The sequence below is a fragment of the Coenobita brevimanus genome, chromosome 36, assembly GCF_032717465.1.
Source record: "Coenobita brevimanus isolate Jiangsu-jjx chromosome 36, ASM3271746v2, whole genome shotgun sequence".
In the NCBI taxonomy this organism is placed as follows: Eukaryota; Metazoa; Arthropoda; class Malacostraca; order Decapoda; family Coenobitidae; genus Coenobita; species Coenobita brevimanus.
The window spans coordinates 5,369,644-5,392,859 of NC_136989.1; the positions used below are offsets into that span (position 1 = coordinate 5,369,644).

The following is a 23,216-nucleotide window of genomic DNA, read 5'->3' on the forward strand; positions in this document are numbered from 1 at the left end:
TGGAAATATGAAGAGAGGAGGACAGGCACAGAAAAAGAATGATAAAGGCTAAGGAAGAAGTAGGCAGCACTACATCAAGTGAGTGGATGATGGAAATAGGAAGAGAGGAGGACAGGCACAGAAAAAGAATGATAAAGGCTAAGGAAGAAGTAGGCAGCACTACATCAAGTGAGTGGATGATGGTAATAGGAAGAGAGGAGGACAGGCACAGAAAAAGAATGATAAAGGCTAAGGAAGAAGTAGGCAGCACTACATCAAGTGAGTGGATGATGGAAATAGGAAGAGAGGAGGACAGGCACAGAAAAAGAATGATAAAGGCTAAGGAAGAAGTAGGCAGCACTACATCAAGTGAGTGGATGATGGAAATAGGAAGAGAGGAGGACAGGCACAGAAAAAGAATGATAAAGGCTAAGGAAGAAGTAGGCAGCACTACATCAAGTGAGTGGATGATGGAAATAGGAAGAGAGGAGGACAGGCACAGAAAAAGAATGATAAAGGCTAAGGATGAAGTAGGCAGCACTACATCAAGTGAGTGGATGATGGTACTATCAGAAAAATGCCATGAAAATGACGTCATCAGATTGCAATACTTAACTATGGTCTATAAGGGTATAATTACTTTAAATGGCACAATAAATGGTCATAAAACTCTCTCAAACGTAATTATTCAGGTATAGTGACCATAATTCCTTGCCTTTCAATATATTGCTCACCTGGGCTGTCATGTAAACAAATAATCACTGTTGCCACCTCCATATATCCAGTGTACTTTCTAAAACAAATTCCTATTTTTACAACAGAATAGAAAGAATAGCTTTTACGATATATACAGGATACGACGTAGGCCAGTTAATTAATATACGCACACATATTTACACATCAAATAATATTATAACCAAATACTAGTGCTTTTGAAAGATATATATTTTTTAGGGAGTTGGCCATACTTCACTCCCCAAGTTATCAACATTATACAATTGTGTAATTAAACTTGTTATATGCGAAATTCAATTGGAAATTTTATCGTAATTTATAATAATTGAGAAAATTGCTGACATCCTCTCATATAATGATAAATATCGTAATTACCTGAATATATTTATTTTGTGTGCACTAATACTGAAGCTCCAGAAAGAACAGAAAGTTATGAAAAATTAGCCAATAGGATAGAGGTTCTAAAAAGAGGCGCGTTTTGATTGGTCAGCAGCGGTGGTGATGCTGGCGCGAGAGAGAGTCAGCCATGCGCACACCCACAGGATTCTCAATTTAGCATCTTTCCCGCTAGACAGTTGTTCAGCTCTGTGTAAAGATCATTTTTAAAGTCTGCGGATATTTTAGATTTTTTTTTACATATTTCTTTCGACGTTCTAGGAGTTGTTAGAAGTTTCTGGCGACATTTTACAGGCCTCTTTACTTACTAGATTTCAGTCATTTTTAGCGAGTTTCTAGAAGTCTTAGCGCTAGTCTACAGATAGGCAAAGTTTTAGCGATATTCTAGATGCTTGTATGCAGTTTTTGTTTCTTAATCTTTTACAAATCTATAGAAATATCCCAGAAAGTTTAGCATTTTGTCTCTTCTTCAACCTCTCGACTCCATGCCTTCTATCTCATCCTTGGTCTCTTTCTCACCCCTCCACCTCACTGAAACCTTCTCCTAGTCAGTCTCTCATTCTCCAACCCTTCATCTCATCCATGGTCTCTCCCACCACCTCACTTCCATACACTCTCCTAGTTAGTCTCTCACATTCTAGCGTTTTTAAAGGAAGACTAGCAAAATTTAACCTTGGCAACTCTGCACAGCTACACCGTCTGCTGAGAGGAGAGACAGCTGAGCGCCTGCCATTATTACCTTGTACGAGGGATTGTAGCTAAATAAACACCGCCATGGCCTCCAATAATGAAGCGTGAGTGATGGCTTGTGTTCCCGTGAGATATTATTCAACTGACGAGCCAATTAGTGTGGAAAAATGGGATATTGTTGTTTAGATGTTGTGATGGATGACAGTAACAAGTACACGAATCGTTTTGTGAATTTGCCTGTTGTATGTTTTATCCCATTAACCAATTATTGTTCGGTAATTAAGGTTGCCTGAGGGCCAATTGTGTGGTTGATTTTGAAAGGTATGGTTAGTAGTAATTTCTGTACCATATGACGTATTAAAAATTATGCATCAATAGCACCCGCATTCAATTAGATATACAAGAATTAAAATTAAAATTATTATCTGTAATTGTAGACAGAGAAACGTTATATCAAAGACGTAGTGAGGTAGAAATAACAAGGTTTAGATTAATAGTGAAAGGATGGGTCTTTTTGCGTTCCTTCCATACTCCATCCTTTCAATCCAAAACGATTCAATCAACCTCAATTCAAAAAAGCATTATAAGTGTGATTGCAGATTAAAATTTATTGTATTAAATGGTAGACTTTTGAGTTTGACTGTATGAAAGTGCTAAGAGAAAGTAATTACATATTTTATGGAGAAAAATAGCCATAGATGGAAGTAAAAGAATTTATGGTTGCTAAATTCTTGTATATTCTGTAATTTTGTATATTTTTAAATATAAGTGCAAGGGAGGGCAGAGCCAGCAGTTTGGAAAGGAGGGGGGGGGGGTTGGTATGTTTCTCTGCCCATAGATATAAATGTTTGCCTAATATTTCACCTCTTCTACTTGTCACTTTCCTCTGCTGGCTAATATTTCACCTCTTCTACTTGTCACTTTCCTCTGCTGGCTAATATTTCACCTCTTCTACTTGTCACTTTCCTCTGCTGGCTAATATTTCACCTCTTCTACTTGTCACTTTCCTCTGCTGGCTAATATTTCACCTCTTCTACTTGTCACTTTCCTCTGCTGGCTAATATTTCACCTCTTCTACTTGTCACTTTCCTCTGCTGCCTATTGTTTCACCTCTTCTACTTGTCACTTTCCTCTGCTGGCTAATATTTCACCTCTTCTGCTTGTCACTTTCCTCTGCTGGCTAATATTTCACCTCTTCTACTTGTCACTTTCCTCTGCTGGCTAATATTTCACCTCTTCTACTTGTCACTTTCCTCTGCTGGCTAATATTTCACCTCTTCTACTTGTCACTTTCCTCTGCTGGCTAATGTTTCACCTCTTCTACTTGTCACTTTCCTCTGCTGGCTAATATTTCACCTCTTCTACTTGTCACTTTCCTCTGCTGGCTAATGTTTCACCTCTTCTACTTGTCACTTTCCTCTGCTGCCTAATATTTCACCTCTTGTACTTGTCACTTTCCTCTGCTGGCTAATATTTCACCTCTTCTACTTGTCGCTTTCCACTGCTGGCTAGTATTTCACCTCTTCTACTTGTCACTTTCCTCTGCTGGCTAATATTTCACCTCTTCTACTTGTCACTTTCCTCTGCTGGCTAATATTTCACCTCTTCTACTTGTCACTTTCCTCTGCTGGCTAATATTTCACCTCTTCTACTTGTCACTTTCCTCTGCTGGCTAATATTTCACCTCTTCTACTTGTCACTTTCCTCTGCTGGCTAATATTTCACCTCTTCTACTTGTCACTTTCCTCTGCTGGCTAATATTTCACCTCTTCTACTTGTCACTTTCCTCTGCTGGCTAATATTTCACCTCTTCTACTTGTCACTTTCCTCTGCTGGCTAATATTTCACCTCTTCTACTTGTCACTTTCCTCTGCTGGCTAATATTTCACCTCTTCTACTTGTCACTTTCCTCTGCTGGCTAATATTTCACCTCTTCTACTTGTCACTTTCCTCTGCTGGCTAATGTTTCACCTCTTCTACTTGTCACTTTCCTCTGCTGGCTAATATTTCACCTCTTCTACTTGTCACTTTCCTCTGCTGGCTAATGTTTCACCTCTTCTACTTGTCACTTTCCTCTGCTGGCTAATATTTCACCTCTTCTACTTGTCACTTTCCTCTGCTGCCTAATATTTCACCTCTTCTACTTGTCACTTTCCTCTGCTGGCTAATATTTCACCTCTTCTACTTGTCACTTTCCTCTGCTGGCTAATATTTCACCTCTTCTACTTGTCACTTTCCTCTGCTGGCTAATGTTTCACCTCTTCTACTTGTCACTTTCCTCTGCTGGCTAATATTTCACCTCTTCTACTTGTCACTTTCCTCTGCTGGCTAATGTTTCACCTCTTCTACTTGTCACTTTCCTCTGCTGGCTAATATTTCACCTCTTCTACTTGTCACTTTCCTCTGCTGGCTAATGTTTCACCTCTTCTACTTGTCACTTTCCTCTGCTGGCTAATATTTCACCTCTTCTACTTGTCACTTTCCTCTGCTGGCTAATGTTTCACCTCTTCTACTTGTCACTTTCCTCTGCTGGCTAATATTTCACCTCTTCTACTTGTCACTTTCCTCTGCTGGCTAATATTTCACCTCTTCTACTTGTCACTTTCCTCTGCTGGCTAATATTTCACCTCTTCTACTTGTCACTTTCCTCTGCTGGCTAATATTTCACCTCTTCTACTTGTCACTTTCCTCTGCTGGCTAATATTTCACCTCTTCTACTTGTCACTTTCCTCTGCTGGCTAATATTTCACCTCTTCTACTTGTCACTTTCCTCTGCTGGCTAATATTTCACCTCTTCTACTTGTCACTTTCCTCTGCTGGCTAATGTTTCACCTCTTCTACTTGTCACTTTCCTCTGCTGGCTAATATTTCACCTCTTCTACTTGTCACTTTCCTCTGCTGGCTAATATTTCACCTCTTCTACTTGTCACTTTCCTCTGCTGGCTAATGTTTCACCTCTTCTACTTGTCACTTTCCTCTGCTGGCTAATATTTCACCTCTTCTACTTGTCACTTTCCTCTGCTGGCTAATATTTCACCTCTTCTACTTGTCACTTTCCTCTGCTGCCTAATGTTTCACCTCTTCTACTTGTCACTTTCCTCTGCTGGCTAATATTTCACCTCTTCTACTTGTCACTTTCCTCTGCTGGCTAATATTTCACCTCTTCTACTTGTCACTTTCCTCTGCTGGCTAATATTTCACCTCTTCTACTTGTCACTTTCCTCTGCTGGCTAATATTTCACCTCTTCTACTTGTCACTTTCCTCTGCTGGCTAATATTTCACCTCTTCTACTTGTCACTTTCCTTTCCATCTATCTCTCTATTGCCAGACACCTTAATCCCGTAAGGGGTGGCCACAAACAAATCACCACCATGTTGCCCTGTCCCCTTCCATTTCACTGCCCTGCTCCCACCTCCCACCCCCCTCTCTCATATACCTCTCCACTCCATCCTACTTCTCATCCTTGGCCTCCACCTCCCTCTCCCCCCTCCACCTCACTCACATACACTCTCCTCATCAGTCTCTCACTCTCCATCCCCCCAGCTCACACTCCCTCTCTCATATACCTCTCCACTCCATCCCTCCATCTCATCCTTGGCCTCCCCCTCCCTCTCCCCACTCCACCTCACTCACATACACTCTCCTCATTAGTCTCTCACTCACCATCCTCTCCACTCCATCCCACATCTCATCCTTGGCCTTCCCCTCCCTCTCCCCACCTCCACCTCACTCACATACACTCTCCTCATTAGTCTCTCACTCTCCATCCTCTCCACGCCATCCCACATCTCATCCTCGGCCTTCCCCTCCCTCTCCCCCTTCACCTCACTCACATACACTCTCCTCATTAGTCTCTCACTCTCCATCTTTCCTCTTCTAATTTCACCTCATCTATATGTCACTTCTGATAGATAGATAGATAGATAATTTTCTCTATTTTTTCAGAATTGTGGAAGAGTTAGAGGCACTACAAGCAATCATGATGGATGAAGTGACAGTTCTTATGGGCGATAGGTGAGTTGAGAGACTGACTAGGAGAGTGTGAGTGAGGCGGAAGGCTGAGAGGGAGGGGGAGACCAAGGATGAGATGGAGGGATGGAGTGGAGAGACTGACAAGAAGAGTGTGTGTGAGTGAGGCAATAGGTGAGTTGAAGAAATATAATTGCATAAGAAAAGAAATTATGTGTACGATTATTGCCCTTTGACTGCTTGAGAGACTGACTAGAAGAGTGTGAGTGAGGTGGAAGGCTGAGAGGGAGGGGGAGACCAAGGATGAGATGGAGGGATGGGGAATGAGAGACTGACGAGAAGAGTGTGTGTGAGGTGGAAGGCTGAGAGGGAGGGGTAGACCAAGGTAATGTCAGTGGTGTGCTGTGTAGGTGATAGATAGATAGATAGAAAGATAGATAGATAGATAGACAGATAGATAGATAGGTAGGTAGGTAGATAGATAGGTAGGTAGATAGATAGATAGATAGATAGTGTTGTCAGTGCAGTATGTAATGTTGGTAATGTTGTCAGTGGTGTGCTGTGTGGTGTGGAGGTGATAGATAGATAGATAGACAGATAGATAGATAGTGTTGTCAGTGCAGTATGTAATGATGGTAATGTTGTCAGTGGTGTGCTGTGTGGTGTGGAGGTGATAGATAGGTAGATAGAAAGATAGATAGATAGATAGATAGGTAGACAGATAGATAGATAGTGTTGTCAGTGCAGTATGTAATGATGGTAATGTTGTCAGTGGTGTGCCGTGTGGTGTGGAGGTGATAGATAGACAGGTAGATAGATAGACAGACAGACAGACAGATGGATGGATAGATAGATAGATAGTGTTGTCAGTGCAATATGTAATGTTGGTAATGTTGTCAGTGGTGTGCCGTGTGGTGTGGAGGTGGTGGTGGTGCCGGCAACAGCACAGAGGTTAGAGGAGCAGCACGTTCGCGTCACACTCTCCCTCACCCTACCCCAAGACTACCCCGATGCCCCCCCCACCATCGCCCTGAGGTACGTAGAGAGAAAGAGAGAGAAAGGAGAGAGAGAGAGAGAGAGAGAGAGAGAGAGAGAGGGACATAAAGGAGTGTTACTGGAGAGACTGACAAATGAGGAAGTGAAGGAGCATTGTGGTGTGGATGTGGAGTTAAATGGAGAGAGAGAGAGAGAGAGGAGGGGTGTTAATGGAGAGACTGACAAATGAGGAAGTGAAGGAGCATTGTGGTGTTGATGCGGATGTGGAGTTTGTGGGTATGTGGAGAGGATGGAGGAAGTGATGGAGTTTTACATGGAGAATCTCCCCTTTCCTCTCCTCCTTCCTTCTTTCGTTCGTTCCTCCCCTGTCTTTCTTTCCTTCATTCTTTCCTCTTCCTTCTGCCTGTGGGTCACTTTACACTCCCTCTTCTGTCTTTCTTTCCTTCATTCTTTCCTCTTCCTTCTGCCTGTGGGTCACTTTACACTCCCTCTTCTGTCTTTCTTTCCTTCATTCTTTCCTCTTCCTTCTGCCTGTGGGTCACTTTACACTCCCTCTTCTGTCTTTCTTTCCTTCATTCTTTCCTCTTCCTTCTGCCTGTGGGTCACTTTACACTCCCTCTTCTGTCTTTCTTTCCTTCATTCTTTCCTCTTCCTTCTGCCTGTGGGTGACTTTACACTCCTTCTTCTGTCTTTCTTTCCTTCATTCTTTCCTTTTCCTTCTGCCTGTGGGTCACTTTACACTCCCTCTTCTGTCTTTCTTTCCTTCATTCTTTCCTCTTCCTTCTGCCTGTGGGTCACTTTACACTCCCTCTTCTGTCTTTCTTTCCTTCATTCTTTCCTCTTCCTTCTGCCTGTGGGTCACTTTACACTCCCTCTTCTGTCTTTCTTTCCTTCATTCTTTCCTCTTCCTTCTGCCTGTGGGTCACTTTACACTCCCTCTTCTGTCTTTCTTTCCTTCATTCTTTCCTCTTCCTTCTGCCTGTGGGTCACTTTACACTCCCTCTTCTGTCTTTCTTTCCTTCATTCTTTCCTCTTCCTTCTGCCTGTGGGTCACTTTACACTCCCTCTTCTGTCTTTCTTTCCTTCATTCTTTCCTCTTCCTTCTGCCTGTGGGTGACTTTACACTCCCTCTTCTGTCTTTCTTTCCTTCATTCTTTCCTCTTCCTTCTGCCTGTGGATGACTCTACACTGAGTGACAAGCCAAATGGTTTCCTGTACACCAGGAAACAATTTACTACATTGGGTGGTAACCATAACACCAAATTATGGCGCCTGGTGGTTTAGTGGGTAATTAAGGCGCTCCAATCGGATTGAGCCGGTGCAGGTTTATATCCAAGGGGTGGTTGGGGTTTATTGCCCACGTAATGCCACTCAGGGATGAGTGAGGCTGGTCACTCTCATCTTAAATGTCAGCACCAACTTGCCTAGCCCCAGACTCCTACGCTCCTCATGGGACAGCACAGGATTGGAGGATGGAGGGATGGATGAACAGACAAATGAGGATGTGAAGGAGCGTTGTGGTGTGGATGTGGATGTAGAGGTATATGGAGAGGCATGGTGTGGTTCTCTGCCCATAGATGCGAAAGTTTGCCTAATATTTCACCTCTTCTACTTGTCACTTTCCTCTGCTGGCTAATATTTCACCTCTTCTACTTGTCACTTTCCTCTGCTGGCTAATATTTCACCTCTTCTACTTGTCACTTTCCTCTGCTGGCTAATATTTCACCTCTTCTACTTGTCACTTTCCTCTGCTGGCTAATATTTCACCTCTTCTACTTGTCACTTTCCTCTGCTGGCTAATATTTCACCTCTTCTACTTGTCACTTTCCTCTGCTGGCTAATATTTCACCTCTTCTACTTGTCACTTTCCTCTGCTGGCTAATATTTCACCTCTTCTACTTGTCACTTTCCTCTGCTGGCTAATATTTCACCTCTTCTACTTGTCACTTTCCTCTGCTGGCTAATATTTCACCTCTTCTACTTGTCACTTTCCTCTGCTGGCTAATATTTCACCTCTTCTACTTGTCACTTTCCTCTGCTGGCTAATATTTCACCTCTTCTACTTGTCACTTTCCTCTGCTGGCTAATATTTCACCTCTTCTACTTGTCACTTTCCTCTGCTGGCTAATATTCCTTAGCTGAGAGAGGCTTGGTATGTGTCTCTGCCCATCATCATCATCATCATCATCATCACTGTCACCACCATCATCATTATCCCTTTCCTCCTCCTCCTCCTCATCATCATCATCATCATCATTATCATCATCATCATCATCATCATCATCACCACCATCATCCATAGACTACCATCCTCCTCTTCATCATCATTGTCACCACCATCATCCCTTTCCTCCTCCTCCTCCTCCTCCTCCCCCCTCCTCCTCCTCTTCCTCCTCTTCATCATCATCATCATTATCATTCTCTTCCTCCTCCTCATCATCATCATCATTATCATCCTCATCCTCATCCTCATCATCCTCATCCTCGTCCTCCTCCTCCTCATCATCATCACCAATATTCACCACAATCACAGGAATCCGCGTGGCGTTGACGATGATGTTCTCGAGAAAATCCAGGAAGAGAGTCGACGCAAGTGTGATGAATTCTTAGGCTGTCCGGTAATCTACGAACTGATTGAGGTGAGTGCAGTGCGTCTACCTTAACATCTATCTGTCTGTCTATCTATCTATAGCCTGACGCCCTAATCCCACAAAGGGTGACCACAGACAAAACGCCTCCAAGTCGCTCTGTCACCCACCATTTGACTGCCCTCCCCCCAACTCACCCTCCCTCCCTCATTAGAAGTGAGTATGGAAAGTATTTAGCAGTGTACAGGGTATTTACAACACGTCCGTGCCGTTACAAAGGTTAACCTGCCTCCTCTATGGCTGTGGCAGTGGTGAAGATGCTCTTGAAGCACGTACAGTAATCCAGTGTTGTGCTGCACTTTATCCTTTGTACGGTGAGTTATAACTGTTTAACACTGCACAGTCTGTTCTTAAATGCAATGCACCAGTTCCAGCCGCCACCTTGCGCTGTGTACTTAATCCTTTGCACTCTGAATTCTAGTTTCGTAACACTGCACAACACTGTAGATTCTCGTGTGGTCTAGTGGTGAAGTATTGCAGTTTATTCACTGGTTATTCACAAAAACGCACACGTGGGCAGCCATGGCGATGAGTGTGCAGTCACGATGGTAGGAAGGCGTTAACTGGGGAGGGGGAAGCAAGGAGCCAAACGTAAACACAGCCGTTTGGTGTCGCACGCCAAGTTCAAAGTACAGTGGAAAATAATGTCGGATTTTTTTTCTTTTATACCTTGCATTGAGCGACAAGCCAAATGGTTTCCTGTAAGCCAAGAAACCATTTACAACGCTGGGTGGTAACCATATAACCAAACCATACGTGCTGCCTACGTGTCAACAAGTGGGTTGGTGGAGGGTTAGTGCCCCTCCCCGTAAAACAACTAACTCAGAGTCAAATGGCCACCCCTTACCGGATTATGGCGTCTGGCAATAGATAGATAGATAGACAAATGGCCACCCCTTACCGGATTATGGCGTCTGGCAATAGATAGATAGATAGACAAATGGCCACCCCTTACCGGATGATGGCGTCTGGCAATAGATAGATAGATAGACAAATGGCCACCCTTTACCGGATTATGGCGTCTGGCAATAGATAGATAGATAGACAAATGGCCACCCCTTACCGGATTATGGCGTCTGGCAATAGATAGAGAGATAGACAAATGGCCACCCCTTAAGGGATTATGGCGTCTGGCAATAGATAGATAGATAGACAAATGGCCACCCCTTACTAGATTATGGCGTCTGACAATAGATAGATAGATAGACAAATGGCCACCCCTTAAGGGATTATGGCGTCTGGCAATAGATAGATAGACAAATGGCCACCCCTTAAGGGATTATGACGTCTGGCAATAGATAGATAGATAGACAAATGGCCACCCCTTACGTGATTATGGCGTCTGGCAATAGATAGATAGATAGACAAATGGCCACCCCTTACTAGATTATGGCGTCTGACAATAGATAGATAGATAGACAAATGGCCACGCCTTACCGGATTATGGCGTCTGGCAATAGATAGATAGATAGATAGACGTTTTTTGGTCATTTTTGGGTTTTGAAGGCCCGTGTCCAAAATGTCCAGACGCTGAGGTATATAATTACTGGATGTCCGGATATTACAGGGATTACTGTGGTTTGGTACAGCATATATATATTATTAATTTCATCTTGTGAGAGGCTGACCAAAAAAGACCTAGGATGAGGCCATAGAGTGTGACCTCACTGAATAGGGAGGCTGCCAGAGATCAAGCAGCATGGAGGATGACAATTAGGTGTGGAGGGTGAGAGGTGTGAACGTCGAGGGTGGGGTTGTGAAAGGCAGACCAAAAAAGACCTGGGATGAGGTCATAGAGTGTGACCTCAGGGATAAGGCACTGAATAGGGAGGCTGCCAGAGATCGAGCAGCATGGAGGATGGCAATTGGGTGTGGAGGGTGAGAGGTGTGAACGTCGAGGGTGGGGTTGTGAGAGGCTGACCGAAAAAGACCTGGGACGAGGTCATAGAGCGTGACCCCAGGGATAAGGGACTCAATAGGGAGGCTGCCAGAGATCAAGCAGAGTGGAGAGCCGCCATTAGGTGACCAAGGCCAACACACACAAAGATATTGGGGCCTTTATAAATGAAATGAAAGCTCCCTAACTCCATTTCCTATGTGATTTATTTTGTTTATTACACATTACTGTCCTCTTCTGTGTTACATAAATCCTTCCAGTACCACCAAAGTTCCCTAACACCCTTTCCTAAGTGATTTATTTTGTTTATTACACCTTACTGTCCTCTTCTGTGTTACATAAATCCTTCCAGTATCACCAAAGCTCCCTAACACCTTTTCCTAAGTGATTTATTTTGTTTATTACACCTTACTGTCCTCTTCTGTGTTACATAAATCCTTCTTCCATCCTTCCTTCCTTCTTCCCTCCTTCCTACCTACCTTCCTTCCTTCCTTCCTTCCTTCCTTCCATCCATCCATCCTTCCTTCCTTCCTTCCTTCCTTCCTTCCTTTCATCCTTTGTTTCTTTCTTTCTTTACAGGTGGTGCGTGATAACCTGACGGCCAATAACACACCCAGCTGTCCCTGCACCATCTGTCTTCATCACTTCACCGATAGTGATGTATTTACAAAAACACCCTGCTTTCACTACTTCCACTCCTTCTGCCTCGGAAGGTAAGTGTGGTGGTGGTGGTGGTGGTGGTGGTGGTGGTGATGATGATGATGATGATGACAGTGATGATGATGGTGATGGTGATGATAGTGATGATGATGATAATGACAGTGACAATGATGATGATGATGATGATGATGATGATGAGGAGGAGGAGGAGGAGGAGGATGGTGATGATGATGATGGTGGTGGTGGTGGTGATGATGATGATGGTGATGATAGTGATGATGATAATAATGACAGTGACAATGATGATGATGATAATAATGGTGATGATGATAATTTTTGCTACATCAGGTACGTGGATAACTGCGAGGCGGAGGCAGCGGCAGAGGAGAGAGAGCCACAGCCTTCGTGGATGACCCGAGAGAGAAAACAGCTGATGTGTCCTGTCTGCCGCGACCCCATACAAGAGCAGGTGTGTGGGGTCGGAGCATTGGGGTTGTTTTTTGTTGATATATACCACTCTTTATTACAGGTCAACTCTGGAACTGTCTCCCTCTGTATTTCCTACTGCCTATGACCTCCAGTGTAGGTAGGTAAGTTAACTGATACTCCCAGTCCTTCATGTATGCAACAGGTCAACTCTGGAACTGTCTCCCTCTGTTCTTCCCTCTGCCTATGACCTCCAGTGTAGGTAGGTAGGTAACTGATACTCCCAGTCCATCATGTATGCAACAGGTCAACTCTGGAACTGTCTCCCTCTGTCTGTATTTCCTACTGCCTATGACCTCCAGTGTAGTTAGGTAAGTTAACTGATACTCCCATTCCTTCATGTATGCAACAGGTCAACTCTGGAACTGTCTCCCTCTGTCTGTATATCCTACTGCCTATGACCTCCAGTGTAGGTAGGTAAGTTAACTGATACTCCCAGTCCTTCATGTATGCAACAGGTCAACTCTGGAACTGTCTCCCTCTGTCTGTATTTCCTACTTCCTATGACCTCCAGTGTAGGTAGGTAAGTTAACTGATACTCCCAGTCCTTCATATATGCCACAGGTCAACTCTGGAACTGTCTCCCTCTGTTTTTCCTACTGCCTATGACCTCCATTGTAGGTATGTAGGGAACTGATACTCCCAGTCCTTCATGTATGCAACAGGTCAACTCTGGAACTGTCTCCCTCTGTATTTCCTACTGCCTATGACCTCCAGTCTTTCAAACGCAGTGTGTCCAGGCATCTCAAAATGAACGCGTCTTGAATTTGGCTCTCTTTTGTTTTTGTTTTTTCTTGGAAGGAACGGTTTGCTGCTCCTGGCCTTGGGTTCCTTCTTCCTTGCATTTAAAAAAAATGGTGGTGAGGTGAGATGAGAAGTGATGACTGTAATGATGATGGTGATGGTGATGACAATGATGATGATGAGGATGTTGATGATGGTGATGACGATGATGATGATAGTATGATGATGATGATAGTGATGATGATGATGGTAGTGATGATGATGATGATGGTGACGACAATGATGGTAGTGATGATTATAATGATGATGATAATGATGATGATGAGGAGGAGGATGGTGATGGTGATGATATTGATGATGACAATGATGATGGTAGTGATGATGATGATGATAGTGATGACAATGATGGTAGTGATGATTATAATGATGATGATGATGAGGAGGATGTTGGTGATGGTGATGATGATAGCGATGATGATAGTGACGACGATGATGGTAGTGATGATGGCGAAGATGATGATAGTGTTGATGACGACAGCGACGATGGCAATTTACAACCACCATTCGTCTCGTTGCAGTTGGACGGCGTATCTCTTCTGGCCGCACCGCCCCCAGAGGCCGAGGACACCATACCCCAATTCTCCGCTGACGACCCGCAGCTTGTGGCTCTCCAACGCAAAATGGCCAGCCTCTACCTGGCCCAGAAGCAGCGCGGAGGAATTATTGACCTGGAGGAAGAAAAGAATAAATTTTTACTCTCCTCTGATAGGGTGAGTGAGTTTGTTTTGGTGCTGTGGTGAGGAGGGGTAGACTGAGATGGTTTGGGATGAGGAGGGGTAGACTGAGATGGTTTGTGATGAGGATGTGTAGATTGAGATGGTTTGTGATGAGGAGGGGTAGACTGAGATGGTTTGTGATGAGGAGGGGTAGACTGAGATGGTTTGTGATGAGGAGGGGTAGACTGAGATGGTTTGTGATGAGGAGGGGTAGACTGAGATGGTTTGTGGTGAGGAGGGGTAGACTGAGATGGTTTGTGGTGAGGAGGGGTAGACTGAGATGGTTTGTGATGAGGAGGGGTAGACTGAGATGGTTTGTGATGAGGAGGGGTAGACTGAGATGGTTTGTGGTGAGGAGGGGTAGACTGAGATGGTTTGTGGTGAGGAGGGGTAGACTGAGATGGTTTGTGATGAGGAGGGGTAGACTGAGATGGTTTGGGATGAGGAGGGGTAGACTGAGATGGTTTGTGGTGAGGAGGGGTAGACTGAGATGGTTTGTGATGAGGAGGGGTAGACTGAGATGGTTTGTGATGAGGAGGGGTAGACTGAGATGGTTTGTGATGAGGAGGGGTAGACTGAGATGGTTTGTGTTGAGGAGGGGTAGACTGAGATGGTTTGGGATGAGGAGGGGTAGGCTGAGATGGTTTGTGATGAGGAGGGGTAGATTGAGATGGTTTGTGATGAGGAGGGGTAGACTGAGATGGTTTGTGATGAGGAGGGGTAGACTGAGATGGTTTGTGATGAGGAGGGGTAGATTGAGATGGTTTGGGATGAGGAGGGGTTGACTGAGATGGTTTGGGATGAGGAGGGGTAGACTGAGATGGTTTGTGATGAGGAGGGGTAGATTGAGATGGCTTGTGATGAGGAGGGGTAGACTGAGATGGTTTGTGGTGAGGAGGGGTAGATTGAGATGGTTTGTGATGAGGAGGGGTAGACTGAGATGGTTTGTGATGAGGAGGGGTAGATTGAGATGGTTTGTGATGAGGAGGGGTAGACTGAGATGGTTTGGGAGGAAGGATGGGACTGGAGTGTATTGGTGTTGTGATGAGGAGGGGTAGACTGAGATGGTTTGTGATGAGGAGGGGTAGACTGAGATGGTTTGTGATGAGGAGGGGTAGACTGAGATGGTTTGTGACGAGGAGGGGTAGACTGAGATGGTTTGTGATGAGGAGGGGTAGACTGAGATGGTTTGGGAGGAAGGATGGGACTGGAGTGTATTGGTGTTGTGATGAGGAGGGGTAGACTGAGATGGTTTGTGATGAGGAGGGGTAGATTGAGATGGTTTGTGATGAGGAGGGGTAGACTGAGATGGTTTGGGAGGAAGGATGGGACTGGAGTGTATTGGTGTTGTGATGAGGAGGGGTAGACTGAGATGGTTTGTGATGAGGAGGGGTAGATTGAGATGGTTTGTGATGAGGAGGGGTAGACTGAGATGGTTTGGGAGGAAGGATGGGACTGGAGTGTATTGGTGTTGTGATGAGGAGGGGTAGACTGAGATGGTTTGTGATGAGGAGGGGTAGACTGAGATGGTTTGGACATGTGGAGGGGATGGAGGATGACAGGTGGGTGTGGAGGGTGGGGTTGTGAGAGGCAGACTGAAAAAGACCTGGGATGAGGCCATTGAGTGTGACCTCAAGGATAAAAGGCTGAATAGGAAGGCTGCCAGAGATTGAGCAGCATGGAGAGCCGCCATTAGGTGACCACAACTAACAGATACACATTGGTGCCTTTATAAACGATACGAAATTGTGTTTAAAGAGAATAATGAGGATTTTTTCGTACCGTCACAGGTTGAATCGTGTGAGAGGCTGGACGCTGATGAGGTAGAGGTGGTGCGTGTGAGTTTGCCGGACCCCCTCAGCGACCAGCCAGCACAGGACCCCTACCCGATGCTGAGAAGCCGGGGGGGGCGCATACCCCACCAGCGCCCCCCGCACAGCAAGAACTACGGCGGTGGTGGTGGGTACGTGCGTGGTCCGTGGCGGAACTCGGATGGTGGGGACGGCAGGCAGTGGTCCAGCAGCCACGGAGGCGGACGGGGGGGCAGTAGAGGTAGAGGCAGAGGAGGCAGTAGAGGCGGGGTACACCATGCAAGGATTATTCAAGACACGAAAGACTACAGTCATGTAATTGAGAATGGATGTGGTGGAAAGGCCCCAGGGAAGCAAGGCAGTAGGTATGATAACTACCCACCCACCTCTAACGAGCACACCAGGGGTCCAGGCAAGCAGTTAGGCGGTAAATATGACAGCTGCCCGCCTAACGACCTTGGAGGTAAGGGCCCCGGGCGGCACGTGGGCGGGAGGTACGACAGCTGTTCCCTGGCTTCGAATGAGGTCGGGGCGGGGGGCGGGGGCGGCAGGAAGGGCCCCAAAGGTCGCCAGAGGTACGGGGCGGGGCGGGGCAGGGGCCGTGGACCCCCCCAGACCCTGACACCATCGTCCCAGCACAACGCCGCCCAAGACTGGAGTTGACGATGGTGGCCCGCAGGGTTCCCTCTGCCCTGTCTCTCTCACGCTCTCTCTCTCCTCTTTCTCACCCTCCAAAGTATTATCCTCGTTGGTGGCGCCCCCTCAGGGCCCCCCATTTATTTAACCAATAGAGGAACTAAGTGTTACGGTAGTTATGGCCACACTAGTATGCTTAATCACACTAGGTCGTTAGGTAAGTGTGTTGTGTATGTGTTGTGTCTGTCTGTACCCCTCATACTCGTACTCCATCTCAGCCTGACGAGTGGTAGCGATGCCAAGCGCAGTAAAACGACTGGAGTGAGATACGAATACTCAAACACCCGTCGTTTGAAGATGGCGATTTGGATAAACACACGAATACTACACCTCTGACAGGAAATGAGGTGCGTACGTGCTGGGAGTACGTATAGGCTCGGTAAAGGAGACGCCGACGCCACGATGAAAACAAACCCAGCGCCTGTTTTGATACGCTGTCTTTCCGAGAGCACACGCGCTTGGCCCGGGGTGTCGTTTGCGTATGGATCTGCGTTTGAATTGTATATATGGATTATTTTTTATATTCACTGCGTTTGTTCTTTGTTTACTAGGTTATGCAACAGATGATGGAGAGCGGTTTATCGTATTTATGTCGGTGGTTTAGTTTCCGTTACGTTTTGTTGCCGTTTGTGTCGGCTGTTGAGTTATTGTTTACGTTTTTTAGTCCGTTTATGACATTGGGGTGTGGACGAGGGTGCGAGGGTACTGGGACGAGACTGGGAATTGAAAATCTTTGTTGATGCTTCTGTATGTCACTGTTTGGGATTTGTGTAGTAGTAGTAGTATAGTAGTAGCAGTAGTTTGTAGCTCTGTAGTAGTAGTAGTAGTAGTAGGAGGAGGAGGAGTGGTAGTAGTAATAGTAGTAGTAGTAGTAGTTGTACTAGTATAGGAGGAGGAGGACAGCTACCACTACTACTGCCACAACTACTACTACTACTACCACCACAACTACTACTATTACTACTACTACTGCCACTCCTCCTCCTCCTCCTCCTCCTCCTCCTACTACTACTACTACTACTACTACTACTACTACTACTACTACTACTACTACTACTAGTATCCCATAAGGGTGAGGAATTATAGACCAACTCACTGGTAATTTCATGGTTAAGTAAGCAAAATAAATCACTAAAGAAAAGGTGACAAGGAATATCTAGAGTCACAGAGTACCATCCACACAACAGCCATGATCAAAAGTTTATTGCTACTTAAATTGTATGTGGTGGTACAGGCAGATGCAAAAGTATGTTCACCTATCTATCTATCTATTGCCAGACGCCTTATTCCCATAAGGGGTGGCCACAAACAAATCGCCTCCATGTCACCCTGTCCCCCGCCATTTCACTGCCCTGCTCCCAGCTCACACCCCCCTCTCTCATATACCTCTCCACTCCATCCCTCCATCTCATCCTCGGCCTCCCCCTCCCTCTTCCCTCCTCCACCTCACTCACATACACTCTCCTCGTCAGTCTCTCACCCTCCATCCTCTCCATTCCATCCCTCCATCTCATCCTCGGCCTCCCCCTCCCTCTTCCCTCCTCCACCTCACTCACATACACTCTCCTCGTCAGTCTCTCACCCTCCATCCTTTCCACTCCATCCCTCCATCTCATCCTCGGCCTCCCCCTCCCTCTCCCCCCCTCCACCTCACTCACATACACTCTTCTCGTCAGTCTCTCACCCTCCATCCTCTCCATTCCATCCCTTCATCTCATCCTTGGCCTCCCCCTCCCTCTCCCCCCCTCCACCTCACTCACATACACTCTTCTCGTCAGTCTCTCACCCTCCATCCTCTCCATTCCATCCCTTCATCTCATCCTTGGCCTCCCCCTCCCTCTCCTCCCCTCCACCTCACTCACATACACTCTCCTTGTTAGTCTCTCACTCTCCATCCTCTCCACATGGCCAAACCACCTCAATGTGCTTCAATTGAGAGTCCCAAGTGAAATTATCAAACTTTTGCATCTGTCTGTATGTCCAGATTATATCCTCCTGCCTGTGAATATTCAAAGAGGAGTGTCAAAAGTATTCCATTTTTTTATTTATTGGTTATTCAGATTAATTTTGAATATTTGTAATTTTGGAAAAGGAAAATGTTATCTTGCCTGTGAATATTTGGAGAAAGAGGTCAAAAATATTCCCCATTTTTCAGTTATTCAGATATTTTTTAGATGAATTTTGAATATTCATTTGTTCTTCAGACTAATTTTGAATATTTGAAATACTGGAAAAGGGAATTCTCTTCTTGCCTGTGAATATTTGGAGAAAGAGGTCAAAAATATTCCTCTTTTTTTTTTTCAGTTATTCAGATGTTTCTTAGATGAATTTTGAATATTCAAAATACTGGAAAAGTTAAATGTCTTCGTACCTGTGAATATTTGGAGAAAGAGGTCAAAAATATTCCCCTTTTTTTCAGTTATTCAGATGTTTTTCAGACAAATTTTGAATATTTGAATGTTCGTCAGTTGAATTTTGAATATTCGAAATACTGGGAAAGGAAAATGTCTTCTTGCCTCTGAATATTTGGAGAAGGAGGTCAGTAATATTCCATATCTTTTTATTTTATTTTTTTCGGTTAGATGTGTTCAGGTTAATTTTAAATATTCAGAATTTTGAGTATTCATAATTTTCATATGAGAGAGGGGGGTGTGAGTTGGGGGGATGGAGAGTGAGAGACTAATGAGGAGAGTGTCTGTGAGTGAGGTGGAGGGGGGGAGAGGGAGGGGGAGGCCAAGGATGAGATGGAGGGATGGAGTGGAGAGGTATATGAGAGAGGGGGGTGTGAGTTGGGAGCGGGGCAGTGAAATGGCGGGGGACAGGGCGACGTGGAGGCGATTTGTTTGTGGCCACCCTGAACGGGATTGAGGCGTCTGGCAATAGATAGATAGATAGATGTTTTTCAGACAAATTTTGAATATTTGTTGATTTAGAAAAGGAAAATATCTTCTTGCTCGTTTATATCTGGAGAAAGAGGTCAGTACAGGCGGGTTCCGATATCACGAGCTAACTGGGATCAAGGATTCTGCTCAATAGGGGAAATCTCGTTAAATGTAGTGAAGATACTTATGGGAGAAGTAGGGATGGTGAGCAAGGCATCTGAGCAACCTCCCCCAATCACCTAAACTGACTTTGTGATTATTTTAAGCTGGAATACGTTAATACAAGAGGTAATACTCCTGAAGTATTGGATCAGCATTTATATAAGTCATGTGGAGAGGATGGAGGGTGAGAGACTGACAAGGAGAGTGTATGTGAGTGAGGTGGAGTGGGGGAGAGGGAGGGGAAGGCCAAGGATGAGATGGAGGGTGAGAGACTGATGAGGAGAGTGTATGTGAGTGAGGTGGATGGGGGGAGAGGGAGTGGAAGGCCAAGGATGAGATGGAGGGATGGAGTGGAGAACATGGTGGGTGAGAGACTGATGTGGAGAGTGTATATGAGTGAGGTAGAGGAGGGGAGAGAGAGGGGGAGGCCAAGGATGAGATGGAGGGATGGGGTGGAGAGGTATATGAGAGAGGGGGGGGTGAGTTGGGAGCAGGGCAGTGAAATGGCAGGGGACAGGATGACATGGAGGTGCTTTGTTTGTGGCCACCCCGTGCGGGATTAAGGCAATATAAGCAGATAGGTAAAATAGGGATGGGGTGAACAGCCAGCCAAGTAACGACCAACACCTGTGACAGAGAATTTTAAGCAGGAATAGAGGGGTAGACTGAGGATGAGGTGGAGGGATGGAGTGGAGAGGTATATGAGGGAGGGGGGTGTGAGGGGTGGAGGGATGGAGTAGAGAGGTATATGAGGGAGGGGGGAGTGAGAGGTGGAGGGATGGAGTGGAGAGGTACATGAGGGAGGGGGGAGTGAGAGGTGGAGGGATGGAGTGGAGAGGTACATGAGGGAGGAGGGAGTGAGGTGGGGGGAGGGTTAGTACACAGGAAATACAAAAAATAATATTAGGAATTGGAAGAAAAACATATATATTAATCAAGCAACTGGATGTGGTACTTGGGTTGGAGTGTCTAGTGTGACATGTGCCGGCTGTGCTCCACCACGATTATCACCGGTTTCTGGGCGGCAGAGATGGAAGCCGAGCACGCGTAGCACTGGCAGCACAAGGGGTGGCAGTGGAATGCTTAGAGGACATGGTGATATAGTAATCCTGGACACGGAAAAAAAACACGCTTCAAGATCCACCTTGACTGGGCACGCTTGGCTGGAAGAATGTTTATGAAGATAAGGCAGGGAGAGGCTGGCAGAGCTGGTGTGTGACTTGTTTCTTAGCTGCTGAGGTAAACACTGTGGACGGCTGCGGCACGAGCCTCTTCTCAATTCTCGCAAGTGTGGATTTTTACCTGCTCGTTTAACCCCTATATGCTGGGGGTTTTCCGATGTTGCACACTCCTCCCTACAGGGGATATCTGTGATGGAAAAAATACCCTTACTTTAAACCCCAATATCTGCTAAACTATAACAGCTGGAGAAAAAATTAAAGATACATAAGAATCACCAACTCTCCCTCTTTCAAATGCAAGTATCGCCACGTCTCCAGCTGGTCCCATCGATGAGTAAGGATCAGTTAAAGTTCAAAGGGTGGCGGGAAGACACTTGGGGCTATACACATCAACCACCGTTGCTCCGCGCCAAAAATCATGACTGCTATACACGTCAGCCGGCGGTTAGGGGTTAAGCTGCCAGTGCTAAATTTATTCATGGTTCTGTGGTGTATGAAAACATGAAAATTGGGTCAGTAATTTTTCATACTTGCCCAAAATATAGGCCATATATCATTCCAATAACAAGCTTGTATGATAATAAGACAAGGATAGGGGTTAACAGATGGTGGTGCAAATTCCTAAACCTTGTATTTTAGCGAATTCTCATAAAGCAGTTGCTCGCCATCCGGGACTTGCTTGTAATATATCATCATTTTTTTTTTTTTTTTAGTTATTCAGATGTGTTTGTGTTAATTTTGAATATTCAGAATTTTGAGTATTTGTTATTTTGGAAAAGGAAAATCATGACTTCTTGCTTGTGAATATTTGGAGAAAAAAGGAAAGAATATTCCCTTTTAGTTATCAGTTTTTCAGATGTATATTTTGACATTTGAATATTGGGATTAAATTTGAATATTGAGGTAAATTTTGAATATTGAGATTAATTTTGAATATTGAGATTAATTTTGAATATTGAGGTAAATTTTGAATATTGAGGTAAACTTTGAATATTGAGATTAATTTTGAATATTGAGGTAAACTTTGAATATTGAGATTAAGTTTAGATATTGAGATTAATTTTGAATATTGAGGTAAAGTGTGAATACTGTGAATAGTAGAGGATATTCAGATTAATTTTGAATACTCTTATGGAAGAAATTAAGGAGCCATTTTTGGAAGCACATTTGAATAGAGAAAGGGTCAGTACAAGATACAAGGAAGGTTGGAGAATTGTTTTGAACTTATACACACTCTTGTCTTGAGAAAATAAGAGGCCATAGATTTACTTGCTAACTAGAGTGGAAAGCTAAGTGAAAATATATGTTAAACTCTCAATGCTGCGTTGTAATTCAGCCATCCCTACGTCAAATGTAGCAAAAACGCCGGATATTGCATACTACTCCCCAGTATTCAGTAAACTCTCAATGATGCGTTGTAATGCAGCCATCCCTACGCCGGATAAAGCAAAATGCCAGATATTGCATAGTACCCCCTTATTGGCACAACATTGGGCATTGAGCTGGATATTCTGTCTGTCTGTCTGTCTCTCAGTGTCCAGATAGAGCAAGAATGAATTATAAACAACAGTGTGTGTGTGTGTGTGTGTGTGTGTGTGTGTGTGTGTATGTGTACCCCCAGAAGTGAAGACACACACACATCACTACTGACACATTCCTTTTTCAATTTACAAGGATCGTACATGTGGTGGTTGTGTACCCCAGGGAGTGAAGCAGTTGTGGCATCCATCCAGGAGCCAAACTTAATATTTCCCCCCTCCTCACCATGCGAGAATATGAATTACGAGTCACAGAATTCAAATATTCCACCATAACGATTCTTTTGGGCCTCTCTGCCCTGCAAGAATATTAAATACAAGTCACAAATTTGAATATTCCACTGTACGATTCCTTGGACCTCTCTACCTTGCAAGACTATGTATACGAGTCAGCGGATTCAAATATTCCACCTTACGATTCTTTTAGACCTCTCAGCCCTACAGGAATATGAAGTACGAGTCACAGAATTCGAATATTCCACTGTACGATTCTTTGGCCGTCTGCGAGAATATGAATTACGAGTCGGCAGATTCGAATATTCCACCCTACGATTCTTCAGACCTTTCCACCCTGCCGATTTCCCCAGTGTATAGCGTACGAGACCCAGCCAACTCTTCCCTCGACTCTGAAATATATAATTGTTTATCCGATGTGCTGTTGTCGCCCCATCTTGAAATACAAACCCTGTAATATGAATGGTAGTTTTCATTCCCTTATTGTGTGTAGTAGTAGTAGTAGTAGGAGGAGGTGTAGTAGTAGTAGTAATGGTGGTATTATTATTATTATTAGTAGTAGTAGTGGTGGTAGTTTTGGTTGTAGGTGTAGTAGTAGCAGTATTGATAGTAGTAGCAATAGTTGTAGTAGTAGTAGTAGTGGTGGTGGAGAGGAGGGACATTTATATAAACAGGGCACACACACACACACACACACACACACACACACACACACACACACACACACACACACAC

General features: G+C 44.8%; 1 protein-coding gene across 1 annotated transcript; it reads left to right on the plus strand.

Annotated features, from left to right (window-relative positions):
- Positions 1–1,884: 1,884 nt before the first annotated feature.
- Positions 1,885–16,798, plus strand: LOC145396336 (E3 ubiquitin-protein ligase RNF25). Its single transcript, XM_080269735.1, has 9 exons — positions 1,885–1,904; positions 5,747–5,815; positions 6,671–6,805; positions 9,300–9,405; positions 11,891–12,024; positions 12,320–12,440; positions 13,780–13,971; positions 15,768–16,103; positions 16,209–16,798. Exons 1-9 carry the CDS (start codon positions 1,885–1,887, stop codon positions 16,449–16,451), a joined length of 1,356 nt encoding a protein of 451 aa, XP_080125861.1. The 3' UTR covers positions 16,452–16,798.
- Positions 16,799–23,216: the final 6,418 nt, after the last annotated feature.

Coding starts and splice junctions, on each gene's coding strand:
- LOC145396336 (XM_080269735.1), top strand. CDS start 1,885: ATGGCCTCCAATAATGAAGC. Junction 1,905..5,746: donor ATGGCCTCCAATAATGAAGC/GTGAGTGATGGC, acceptor CTATTTTTTCAG/AATTGTGGAAGAGTTAGAGG. Junction 6,806..9,299: donor CCCCCCACCATCGCCCTGAG/GTACGTAGAGAG, acceptor CCACAATCACAG/GAATCCGCGTGGCGTTGACG.